Consider the following 12826-nt stretch of genomic DNA (forward strand, 5'->3'; position numbering starts at 1 on the left):
CTGGGAGTTAATTGAAATGATCACAATTGGGATTGAGAGATTTTTGTTAGGCAAGAGTATCAAGTGATATAATCGAAGGTGAATATATGGAGTTGAGATTCAGGTCAACCAGATTCTAATAGAATGGCGGAGCAGGCTCAAGGGGCTGAATGGCCTCCTAATGTCCTTACTCACCATCTTAACAGTGAAGTATCTCCTTACTGAGGTAAGTATGGAGCTACAAGCAATCGAGGGATACATGCAAATACAGCTAACTATGGCCAAAGACTTCAGGAATCAATCAATAACTCATGAGAGGCTGGAATCAAAGAAAAGCCTTCAATAGGAAATAACTGACCAGGGTTAAATAGTGACAATGCAAGAATTGGATAGACATTTTAAAGTTTTGTTTGAATATCTTTGTGGATCACAGAGAAATCACAGGAAACTTTTCCTCAGGTAATTTCTGGAAAAGGCCTATAATGGGACAGAAAGAGGTCGGCTTAATGAAATGCCTTTTGTCATTCCAGTGGGAATGGTTTTGAATTTAAAAAAAGAATTTAATGGCATTTTCTCAGCCCTTGTGAGAAAGCATAACTTATAGGATCATTGGATATTCACAATGATATTTTGTTGAGAATTGTTTCATAAATTTGGGATATTTTCTTGTTACTTGCTGGACACTGGCTCTGATGAGGGGTGTGTACTAATTCTTGCTTTTCATGTAGTGTCCTTGTTGGTCAAGCATTGCTAATCATGGTTAATACCATGATAGCACAATGGGACAAGGCCAGGAGACGGGCCCCAGGATTGACCTCAGCTGGTACAAGGATTGAACCCATGCTGCTGCTGTTATTTTGCAACACAATGTAGATGACTGTGTTAACTAGCACCCCCACCCCACCATGTATTAATTGCAGGAATCGTAAGTCATGGTCTGAAATATTAAAACCTTCTTTCCGGTGCTGGAGTCTACGTACCGTCCTCTCGCTCAGGTCCAAGGCCTCAGACATTTCCAACCGTGCTGTCCTATTGATCGATGCTTCAGAAATGGCGAAAGAGTCATCCTTTTGCTTCTGCAATACAGGGAGCAGGCTAACACAATTGAGCGTTTTACATAGAATCATACAGAATTTAAAGCACAGAAACGAGCCAGTGGTGTTTATGCTCCACACAAACTTCCTCCTATCTTATTCCAGTCAACTCTATCAGCATATTCTTCCATTCCTTTCTCCCTCATGTGCTTATCTAGCTTCCCCTTAAATGCACCCATGCTATTTGCCTCAATTACTCAATACGGTAGCGAGTTTCACATTCTCACCACTTTCGGGATAAAGACATTTCTCCTGAGTTTCTTATTGGAGTTATTACTGACTGTCTTATATTTATGGCCAGTAATGCTTGTGAAGACAGCTTGAAGAATTTCAGAGACGTCAAATGCCTCAATGTTGGAAATAACCATTGACGCTCACTCACTGTCTAGACTTAGGTGAAAAATTGCCACTTTGGGGGTATTGGAGGGCAGCAGCCACCTGTGGAACTGTCCAGAGTGGCGCAGAGGGGGGAAAATGGAATAAAAATATGCTGTGAAGCTGTGGTAAGGGAGATTCACAAAAACCAATGAATGTAGGCCCAGCCCCTTGAGTACAGATTGGCACTGGTTATCAGATCATTAAAGGTGTCAGGAGCAGGACACTTCAGTCAGCCATTTGCAGGAAAGCTATCCCTAAAACCACTGGAACATCTTCTAAAGGCCCAAGCAGCTAAGCCATGGCTCACGGTGACAGCTTGCACAAGCATCGCTGCGAGAGCATACACAGGCAATTCAACACAATGAGACCGGAGGTTATAAGAAAGATTTTTTAAAAGTTGGAAATACTCAGCAGGTCAAGCAGCATCTGTGGAGAGAAACTGAGCTAAGGTTTCAGGCTGAGATAATTTCATTAGGACTCTCAACCTGAAATGTTAATTTTGTTTCTCTCTACAGACACTGTCTGACCTGCTGGGTATTTCCAGCATTTTTTTGTTTCATTTCAGATTTCCAGCATCTTGCTTTTGAACTGGAGGCTATAATGTTGGGTGAGTGAATGACTATCAATCAAGTGTATTAGCAAAATAAACTAAATGGTACAAATTTAAAAGGGGTGCAGTAACAGAGAGACCTGGTGGGTGTACGTTTTCTGAAGGTGACAGGACAAGTTGATAAGGCAGTTAAAAGGACATACGGGGACTTTGGCTTTATAAATAGAAGCATTGTGCAAAATTCTTCAAAAAAATCTGCTGGAGTTCCCCTTTCCTCCCGGAGGTAGTGAGTGTGCAGCCACTGCTCTTGCTGTGCTCGGCCAGTGTTCGATACAGCAGAGAGCTTATCCCTTCTTGCCTGCGTCTGCGATAAGGTCCTGCTTCATGATTCCGAGGCTTCACAGCTGCTTCCTCTACCTCATCCCCATTTGCTTCAGCAGCCTGGAAGCCACAGCAACAAAGTGTTGGCTTCGAGTCTGAAGCGTAAACACAGCATTACACTCCTGAAAAAGCTGAACTCTCCTTAGTTTTGTCCTCAGCCCTGGTCGATAGGCACGGCTGTCAATGGAGCTGATGCATTGAAGGAGATAAGGAATGACGGAAATAGGATCTTCACTTTGTGTATAGGGTTGCAAACTCTGGGTGGACGTGTTTATCTGTAGGTTTCATTACCGATCATCCACTTCCAAGCACCCTGCCTCCCGCCATTGGTCGCTCAATCCGTCCGTCCTCACAGAACCCATCTTCCCAGGCCAGATGGAAAGTTAAAATTCTCTTCTTTGCCGGTTGGATAATTCTTGACTATCAGTTAAGCGGCTTTTGTTCCCACTCCACCCATCTCCAAGCAATAAACACAAATGTTCCAAGAAAATTTTTAAAAAACACAATTTAAGGAAAAAAATGTCCCTATGACCTGTCTCCTGGCTTGCTTTTTATAGAATTGCAGAATGGTCACAGTACAGAAGGAGGCCATTCAGCCCATTGTGTCCATGCCAGCCCTCTGCATGAGCTACTCAGCTGGTCCCACTCCCCCAGTTTTTCCCCATAGCACATATATCATTTCTTTAGATAATTACCCCGGTCCCTTTTGAAGGCTTGAAGAGATTAATGTTAAATTCCCCCAGGGTAATCTTGGCAGCCCTACTCACGTACAATCTGTTCTGCCACTGGCCAGGACTTCACACTCCCCCGTCGGCTGGTTTTTAGGCAGCGGGGGGGAACATTGTGAAATTGAAGGGTCGGGATTCCCTCTGGGTTCCAGCCCACCCCGACCTCACAGCGATTTTACCCTGGGGCGGGCAAGGCCTCGGGAGGGACGGTCACCCTTGCCCCATTTGAGGCCCAATTATTGGCCACTTAAGGGCCGTTTCCTGCCCAGCCTCAATTTTTAGCCTGGTGCGAGGATTCACCTGGTGAGGGGGAAGCCCGAAAATGAACAGGCTTTGGCCTTGGTCGGGGAGGTGGGGTGGGCAGGAGGGGCGTGGTGGGGCCTCCATCAGAAGCTGTCTTCTGACTGCAGACACCGCAGCGCCCCCCAACCCCACTTAAGGTCTGGTGGTCGCTGGACCTTGCTTCCCCCGCACACCCGGCTCTCCCCCGACACCCTGATCGCCCGCTCCGGCCAGGCCTTCCTTTCCCTCCCTGCCCTTGGACCCCTTAAACTTAACTTGTTCTCTGGTCCCAGGTTTCAGCTGAAGTTCCTCTTCAGTCCACTGCAGCTCTTGTGGCTGGAGGGACTGGAGAGCTGCCGGCCAATCTCTCTAAGGTGGGGCTTCCTCCTGACTGAGGTGCGGAAGTCCCACCTGCAGCCAACCGACACTCAGTCGAATGTGAAATGGCTGCGGGGCAGTCAGAGTCGGCAGGGATGTGTCCCCCTCCAACTCTTCGGTTAGCAGGAAGGAAAACCCCGCCATGCGAAATATTCAGGCCATGGATTCTAGCCCACCTGTGGTTGTGAAAGGCGCTATATAAATGCAAGTTCAGGACCACAAACCTGTACAATCTACTCCCTCGTGTGATCCGCTGACATAAAATATACACTGGTCATAATACTAAACTCTTCTTCAATCGATTGAATTCTTCAGTGCTCACTGAAGAAAGTGGTGTTCAACCCAAACTCTTGACTGGTAAGGAGTCACAAATTGGTCACTTGTATCTCAAAAGGAGTACACTGTAAAATAAAGCCTTGCTTCTTAAGTCACCAGAAAACAAGTTCTGCAACCTGACCAGTTTCCATTTGCAGTCATGTAGCCAACAAGCGCCTTAGACCCAAAGTCTGCATCAGGTCGTGATTCTTCATGCTTTCAACAAATGTTCAACGCTTGAAGAACTCCTGTTAGCTCAAATGTTAAATGCAGCATGTTACTGAGCCACATGGAACAGAAAGTCTGGGTTCCAGATTCAACATTGGTCTGTGCTGAGTCAACTGATTTTAACTGTGGTGACGAGGGGTCTACAACTGGTGCTAGGAACCCTGGGTTAGGAAAGTTCACTGAGCTCTACAGGATGTGCTGTGAACATCGGATGAGGATGGCATCCAGTTTGACAGTGATGCTTCCTATGCTCGAATAGCCTGTCTGCTCTCTGTAGCGGCTTATGCTTGGAGGAGGCACCATATGATGACTGGTGCCTGTGGAAGCAGAGCCTAGCAATGAATCATTGTGTGCAGGCCAGGGTGGGAGAGACAGATGGGCAGAACTAATTGAAAATCAAACCATTCTAATTTCTGTTCCGGGAGAATTAAACAAAAGAGCCATCTGATAATTCCATAGAATGAATTATTAAAGAGTTCACTTAAGGTCGCAGCACAGTGCAAGTCACTTACCGAGCTAGTTAAACATAAAACAATGGGGGGGGAAGAGTTGCACTGTTTTAACGGAACAACTTACATCAGTGTTGTGAACTGACACTTCGTGCCTCTGAAGTGCACTTCACCCGATCAGCATCATTTCCAGTGAGCTGACCCACAGAGATACAATGGAGGCAGCAGCTCGCTGTGGGGTAAGTAAGCATGTGGTCCAGGCATTTTGTCCTCCCCTCCTCCCCTTTCCTGAAGGCGTAAAGTTTCTCAGCAGTTCTCTGGCACGTCACCCAAGTTACAACGTTCTTAACTCATGAGAGTTTTGGACCAGAGTGTCAGCTCATCACAGCTGTTTTGTCTCCGATTGTGGGTTTAAGCCCCAATATAGGAGCCAGACGTGTACCCAGGCTGACACATTAGTGCAGCTTTGAGAGAATGCTGCACTGTTGGGAGTGCGTTCTGTCAGATAAAGCCTTAAACTGTGATACCATTTACCTGCTCCAATAATTCAGGGTGTAAAGAACCCATGGCACTACCGATGAGCCAATATTTAGGTTGGCAAAATGACCGTTGACCTCATAGAATAGAATCAGAAATTTGCAACACAGAAAGAAGCTATTCTGCCCATCCTACCCGTGCTGGCTGTTTGAAACAGCAGTCAAGCTTAGTTCCACATCCCTGCTTTTTGGTTGTATCCCTGTAATTTCTCAATCCTCAAGTAGCTGTCAAACTTCCCTTTAAAATTATTTATGGAATCAGCTTCCACCACCTTTTCAGGCAGAGTGTTCCAGATCCTGACAACCTGCATAAGTACAGCCATTGTCAATGAACTGGGAGATGTCTCTGAGAGACAATGATTAAGGTGCTCTATTAAAGTCAGTCTTCCTTCTTGCTCTATCTTGTGAGGGATTATAGCCAGGACTGAAAATGTCCCCACATTTTGCAGCAAGGTCGCTGGGCAGTGTCCAGCAGTAGGGGAAGCCTGGCCTTGGAAAATAAGACCAATTGGAGAGCGCCCTTAACACTGCTGGTCTAGTTCAGCTAACTCATCACTTAACAGGGATCGAACCTCGCATCTTCTGGTCTGTAGGACTCAATGGTGTATTTACACACACTCTGCCTGAGCTTTGGGCTTAGTGGTAGCATTCCAGCTTTTCTGAGGCAGAAGATGCAGGGTTTGACATACAAATGGAAGATGCTGGAAATTCTGAGCAGGTCTGACAGCATCCGTGGAGAGAAAAAGAGTTGGCATCCTGAAACGTTAACTCTGTTTCTCTCTGTGTCTCTCTTAGAGATGCTGCCAGACTTGCTGAGCATTTCCAGCATTTTGTTTTTATTTCAGATTCCCAGTATCCGTGGTATCTTGCTCGTGTTGATGCAGCGTTTAAATTCTGCTCCATATGTAGTATAAGGGTATCTGGCATAGCAAGGGTTAATGTGGGATCGGGAAATAGTATCGCCCACAGTGTGATGTAAAGGGACACATGACCTGAGTCTAGGGTCAGTTGTGGACTGGACAGAGACCTGTGTAGAAACAAGCATGAAGTTAGCTCATAGCTTGGGCTATACCCTATATATATGTACATATTCATGTGTTATCAATAAACAGTTAATGTTCAACCATACAAGACTCAGAACCTCTTTGTGAGACTGACTGAACATAAAACGGTCCGGACAATCCCAGTGAAGATGTGAGCTCAGATTCTGAATTCGAAGTGAATGTCCAGAGAGATATATGTGTCTAGTGGGTGGACTCTTCCCATCATCAAAAGGCCAGGGCGGGTCTTCTCACTCTATAGGCCTGACCACACTCTGTTCTCCAAGATGTGACCACACTCTGTTCTCTTGAAGATGTGAAAACAGCAACATAAAATCCCCAGCGTCGTGTAATTTACATTGTGGACAGAAGTACTGCTTGCTCATATTATCAACAGAGCATTAAATCGATAGCTAATTAACTAGGATTTGACCCTTTTAGTGTGAAAACAAGTCCCTGTAAATTTATTAACTTTGACACTTTGTGTAATCCCCTTAATCTTTTAATCCCACTTTGCATTCAATACAGACGAGACTCACCAGTTCTGATATACGGACTTAAAGGCAATATTTAGCAGGGTTTTTAATTACACGCAATCTAATATTTTCAAATTATAACATATATCCCTGTAAAGCTGAGCATATTGTTTTATATCTGTAAGACTCAATGTATAGCATCAATCAAAGTTCTCAATTTCCTGGCAGCTGCCCTGCCATCACCTTGTAAATCCCTCCCCCTTGTGGTCATGCAGTGATCAGCAACATGGCAAAACCAGGCCACCAAAATGGGAGCAGCAGAGAGAATCCAGCACCAGCAACAAACAAGGAGGTGGCAGCGAGAAAAGTTAAAATCGGAAAGTTGCCAGTTGTAAGGGGCGGAGGCGCTAAGGAATACCAGGTAAGAGCAATCAAAGCTCGGAGCTCTATTTCAAAAAAAAAAAGGTTATTTATCTCACGCCTCTCTTAAGCGTCCCAAAATGCTTGTAGGATACTTGACAGCCACTTCGGACAGGGAACCTTCAAGAAATACCAGCAAGGCGATGGCCATTTAATCCATTTCGATAACGTTGGTTGAGGGAGCTGTGTGTAGTGAGCAGAGTGTTTCACAGGAAGCTCTGCATCTACCTTAGATCGCAGCATAAATATCCACCTTTGAAGCTTCAAGAAATCCTTTCAAAGACAAGAGGTCAATTTATATGCAGAGTATAAAATGTGAACTGCCAGTGTTGGTGTAGGGTGGTCACCATCTTGAAATGTGAAAAACAAACACGGGTAATTCAATCAATCTGACACATCTTACTGCCACAATCAAAGCGTTTTAAAAGCCGTGAAAATTCATTGTCTTCAGCATCTGATGCAAAGTGTTCATCAAATTCATTCTGAGTCACTTTGGCTATGGCATCATTGTATGGATCCTACTCTGAGAATCATCCCTCTGCAGCAAATCATCTTCCTCTCCACCCATTGAATTGGATATTCCACATTTTTTGAAGGATCTGATGACAATTTGTGCTTTAATAGCATCCCATGGTTTGCTGATGAAGCCACACAAAACATCAAGCTGTGCAGCGTGTATTTCCATTCCTTGTGAAGGTTTTTTCTCATTGAAGGATCCACCTATCCTTAATTTCTTCGCAGGCAACTCCTGATCTCATCGATTATATGTGATCTGGATATGTCCCACATTAATAAGCTGCAATCTTTACGTGGGGAACCAGGAAGCTTATCGCACACATTGTTGGTCCATAACTTCACTCCATCCTCATTCATCCGACTGTTGACATGGACATGCACAAAAACTCCTGCAGGGAATTTGATTTTCGGCATAGTTTTATGTTTGAAAATGACCATAAGCTCTAATTCTGTTCCATGGGACATGCACCACCACAAATCTCATCTTCTCATGCCCTATTGATTTCACTAGAACTGTTTCTGAACCTTTCCACTCCACAATTTGGTTGCTGGGCACATTGAAATTCATGGGTGTTTCATCCATGTTGCCAATGTGACATCGCGGGCACTCATGTCATTGCCAGCCTGATGATGAACTGGTAATTTTGACATCGCGATCTTTTGGCAGTCTCTGAGCAAGCTTGGTCTCCTTCCGCCACCCGAGACATTTTCGTTCCATAAAGCGGCCACACCAACTAACTGTTCCTCTGAAACCTTTGCCTCACTCAGGGTTTGATTTGGCCCACTTAAGACCATATATACGCATTGCATTTCTGCTGACCATGTAACTATTCTGACAATTTTCAAGGACACGTTTTGATACATGCTTCTCAAGCTCAGGCCAGTGGCTGGTCCCTCTTCTCACGGCACATTTGGTCTTGGGCATCTTCTTCAGGGCGGGTTCCTTCTCCTTCCATTCTCACACCAGTTCTTCACTAAAACCGAGTTCCCTCGCTGCAGCACAGTTATTTCACAAGTTAGCAAACGTCATGGCTTTTAGCTTGAAACCAGCTTTGTGCTTCATTCTTTTTGCTGGAGGGACCTATTTCTGTTCATCGGTCACCATGCGCATTCTGCTTTGTGTGGGCGTCTTAAACTCTAGCACATATTCTTGGGAACACAGCCCGTATCATCTTCCTGATATCACATGCCAACTTATAAGATGAATAAAACATGAGGTGAAAAATTGAGGTCTACTCCTAATGGGAGGAGAGCATTTTTCACAGAGAAGGCTGTGTTGACTTATATATGAGTATATAGGCTGAAACATGTTTTTTGGCACTGAAAGAAAGGGGTCATATTATAAGCTGGGTCAACTTATAATGATCTAAGGTAGTGAACAATATGTTACACAGAGAGTGGTGTTTGTAGTGAACAGGAGCACTGTATGTGGTGAATAGTGTGTTACACAGGGAGATTTTTAAAAATTCTTTGATGGGGTGTGGGCATCACTGACCAGGCCAGCATTTGTTGCCTGTCCCTAATTGTCCTTAAACTGACTGGCCGTTTCAGAGGGCAGTTAAGGGTCAACCGGTATACAGTGAACAATTTGTTTCACAGGTAGACTTGTAAGTGGTAAACTATGTGTTGCACAGAGAGAGTTATATTGACCAGTGTGTTATAGGGAAAGCGCCGTATGTAGTGGACAGCGTGTTACACAGGAAGCGCTGTATGTTGTGAACAGTGTGTTACACAGGGAGAGTTGTAGGTAGTGAACAGTGTGTTAGACAGGGAGAGTTGTAGGTAGTGAATGGTGTGTTAGACAGGGAGAGTTGTAGGTAGTGAATGGTGTGTTAGACAGGGAGAGTTGTAGGTAGTGAATGGTGTGTTAGACAGGGAGAGTTGTAGGTAGTGAATGGTGTGTTAGACAGGGAGAGTTGTAGGTAGTGAACGGTGTGTTAGACGGGGAGAGTGTGGGTAGTGAATGGTGTGTTAGACAGGGAGAGTTGTAGGTAATGAATGTTGTGTTAGACAGGGAGAGTTGTAGGTAATGAATGTTGTGTTAGACAGGGAGAGTTGTAGGTAGTGAATGGTGTGTTAGACAGGGAGAGTTGTAGGTAGTGAATGGTGTGTTAGACAGGGAGAGTTGTAGGTAGTGAATGGTGTGTTAGACAGGGAGAGTTGTAGGTAGTGAATGGTGTGTTAGACAGGGAGAGTTGTAGGTAGCGAATGGTGTGTTAGACAGGGAGAGTTGTAGGTAGTGAATGGTGTGTTAGACAGGGAGTGCTGTATGGAGTGAACAATACATGGCACACTCTTCAGCTGGGGAAGGTTCTTCCTTAACAAATACGCATTACATCAAACTGACGTCCCCAAAGTTTGAGCCCATCTGTCAGACGTCTTTTCCTTTTCTCCTGCTCTGTGTTTTCCATTGACAATAGCTAGCAGTTTTGTGCAGTAAGTGCTCCTCCCTCTGCGCTCTAACACTTAGCGAGGAAAGGCATTGCTGATGAGAAACTCCACCAGCCGGGACCAATTGCCAGTTTGTGCCACGTTGGTTGATTTCAGCCGGGGAGCAGTTGTGGAGACCACAGTTCGCCTTTGTGCCCTTGATCGAGTAAAGTGGAAAGAAAATTAGCCTGGGCTCTCACTCTTGAGTACCACCCATCACCCGACTGGAAACAGACAGCAGGTGAGGGTGAGATGAGGCTGGACTCTGGCCAAATAGCTTGTCGTACATGAGCAATGGCGTCTTTTTAAAAAATCTTTCATGGAATTGGGTGTCGCTGACAAGCCCAGCATTTGTTGCCCATCCCGAATTGCCCTGGGATAAAAGCAAAATACTGTGGATGCTGGAAATCTGAAACAAAAACAGAAAATGCTGGAAAAACTCGGCAGGTCTGACAGCATCTGTGGAGAGGGAAACAGAGTTAACGTTTCGAGTCCGTATGATCTTTCTTAAGCTCTGAAGAAGGGTCGTACGGACTTGAAACATCAACTCTGTTTCTCCGCCCACAGACGCTGTCAGACCTGCTGAGTTTTCTGTTTTTGTTTCTGAATTGTCCTGGAGCTGAGTGGCCATTTCAGAGGGCAGTTAAAAGTCAAATTGCAGTGGGTTTGGAGTCACGTGTAGGCCGGACCTGGTAAGAATGGCAAATTTCCTTCCCTAAAGGGCATTGGTGAACCAGATGGGTTTTTTTTTCAAAACAACAATTGATGATTGTTGTCATGATCACCATTACTGAGACGAGCTTTATATTCCAGATTTGTGACATCACCAGCTGCCATGGTGGGGTTTGAACCAGAGTCCCCAGGGTATTTGCCCTAGACCTCTAGATGACTCGTCCGGCGACATTACCATTACACCACCCGTCTCCCCCACTTGGAGGTGATGTACTGGAGCTGGGGGTGGGGGCAGGGGAAGAGACACATACGCAAACCCCACTTCCTGTGAAGTCGGAGCAGAGTCCCCAAGGGTAGCGGAGGAAAAGACAGGGAAGCATCCAGGATCGGAAAAAAAATATTCCTGGAATTTCAAGAGTCCTGTGAATTTTGAATGACAAAAGGAGAAAGACGTGTCTGCTTGAAGTCTGGAATAAGGAAAGGGAAAATGCTGGAAATGCAAACTTGCCCATTACAATCAGGAAAGATGATTATCGTCTCAGATGTAGAACAAGTTCTGGTGAAGAATCATGGCTGAAATATTACTCAAAGCAGTTGCTTTTCAAAAGGTTTTTTTTTAGGCTGTTGGCATTCTCTTTGCTGATTTAAGCTCCCTTTGCTATGACTAAGCATCTCTATAAGGAAACAAAATCAATTACTTAAGTAAATGACCGTACTTATGATGCAAAGTTAATGAGATCTTTAGAACGAACAGCCTGGGACACAGGGGAGTTCCGTGGCAGCCACCCAGCGCAGTAAATTGCAAACGTTTACAAGCATTACCAGTTTAGCTTCATCACTGCCCTGCGAGGAGTTGCGGAAGGAGTCATCACCGCTGTGCGCTCGACGGGCCTTCAGGTCTGTCAGCTCCTTCTTCAGAATCGTCAGGTGCTGTGAGGCCTGCTCCTGGCTGATTCCTGCCAAGGCCAGAGGTTCAACAGAAATCTAAAGCCACAACATAGCTACTTCCTTACCCACCCTCCCATCCCACACAATGAAATCAAAACCTCAGGTTAAGAATCCAGACAAGCCCTTTGTGCCTTCTCTCACAGGTCGGGCACCATCACCTTTAGAGAACACGGGACTGCACTTCTGATCCCCATGAATTGAGTGCCTCCAATCTGAGAGAGGGGCGGGGGGGAAGCTTGAAGTGCCTGTCCTTACGCAAAAATCAAAAGCGCCTTTTAAAGAGGTCATGCCGCAAGAAGAGAGACGTTGAGGGCAGGAGGAGAGAGGGAGGAAGCAGGCAGGAGGGAAAGATAGAGGGAGAGAGCAGAGCGAGAGACAGTCAGAAAGAGAAAGAAAGCAATTGCAGCAGCAGAACCATACAGACATAGCAACACACAGATATAGGAGAGGAGGAAACAGCAGGGAAAAAGAGACATACACATACAGAAGGATAGACACAGTGAGACAGGTGTAGCTTAAATTTTATTTTGCTCCCCACAATTATAGAGGGAGATGCTTAAAAAAAAGAAAATAAGGAACATTTATCACTCCTTTCAGTCTCTGACAGAGCGCGAGAAAGACAGCGATAGAGACAGAAAGACAGCGATAGAGACAGACAGAGATGGAGAGGTACATATTTAGAGAGACAGGCATATTCAGACAGAGACTATGACAGACATAATTAGAGAGATAGAAACAGAGAGACCCCTATTTCCAGAGACAGAAATAGAGGAGCACATGGGGCGGAATCTAGTGAAGCTCCCAGGAATGGGAATGAGGCGGATAGGGGCACTTGGCTGGGTGGGAGGTGAAAAGTCAGCTTCCCAGCAGCGGGATGAAAGTTGGGAACTAAGTTGGCGGAGGATTAAAGGTGGGTGGTAGTTCCTGATGGCAAGCAGCGGGAACCTATTTAGAATATATTCGCATGTCATGCGTGCATTTAAACACATGATTGCCAGAGTAAATTGTAACTTTGCAATTATGTCA

At 45.3% G+C, this 12826-nt stretch overlaps 1 protein-coding gene across 1 annotated transcript in view; it reads right to left on the reverse strand.

The window, feature by feature from the left end:
* The window catches only part of fhad1 (forkhead-associated (FHA) phosphopeptide binding domain 1), a 125542-nt gene that overhangs the window by 35038 nt on the left and 77678 nt on the right, over positions 1 to 12826 (reverse strand). Inside the window, exons 25-26 of the mRNA XM_078559254.1 lie at positions 11675 to 11808; positions 960 to 1055 (exon numbers count right to left, since the gene is read on the reverse strand). Coding sequence (XP_078415380.1) covers positions 960 to 1055; positions 11675 to 11808 — 230 coding nt within the window. The remainder of the gene's footprint in view (positions 1 to 959; positions 1056 to 11674; positions 11809 to 12826) is intronic.

This window comes from Cetorhinus maximus, chromosome 15 (assembly GCF_964194155.1).
Source record: "Cetorhinus maximus chromosome 15, sCetMax3.hap1.1, whole genome shotgun sequence".
In the NCBI taxonomy this organism is placed as follows: Eukaryota; Metazoa; Chordata; class Chondrichthyes; order Lamniformes; family Cetorhinidae; genus Cetorhinus; species Cetorhinus maximus.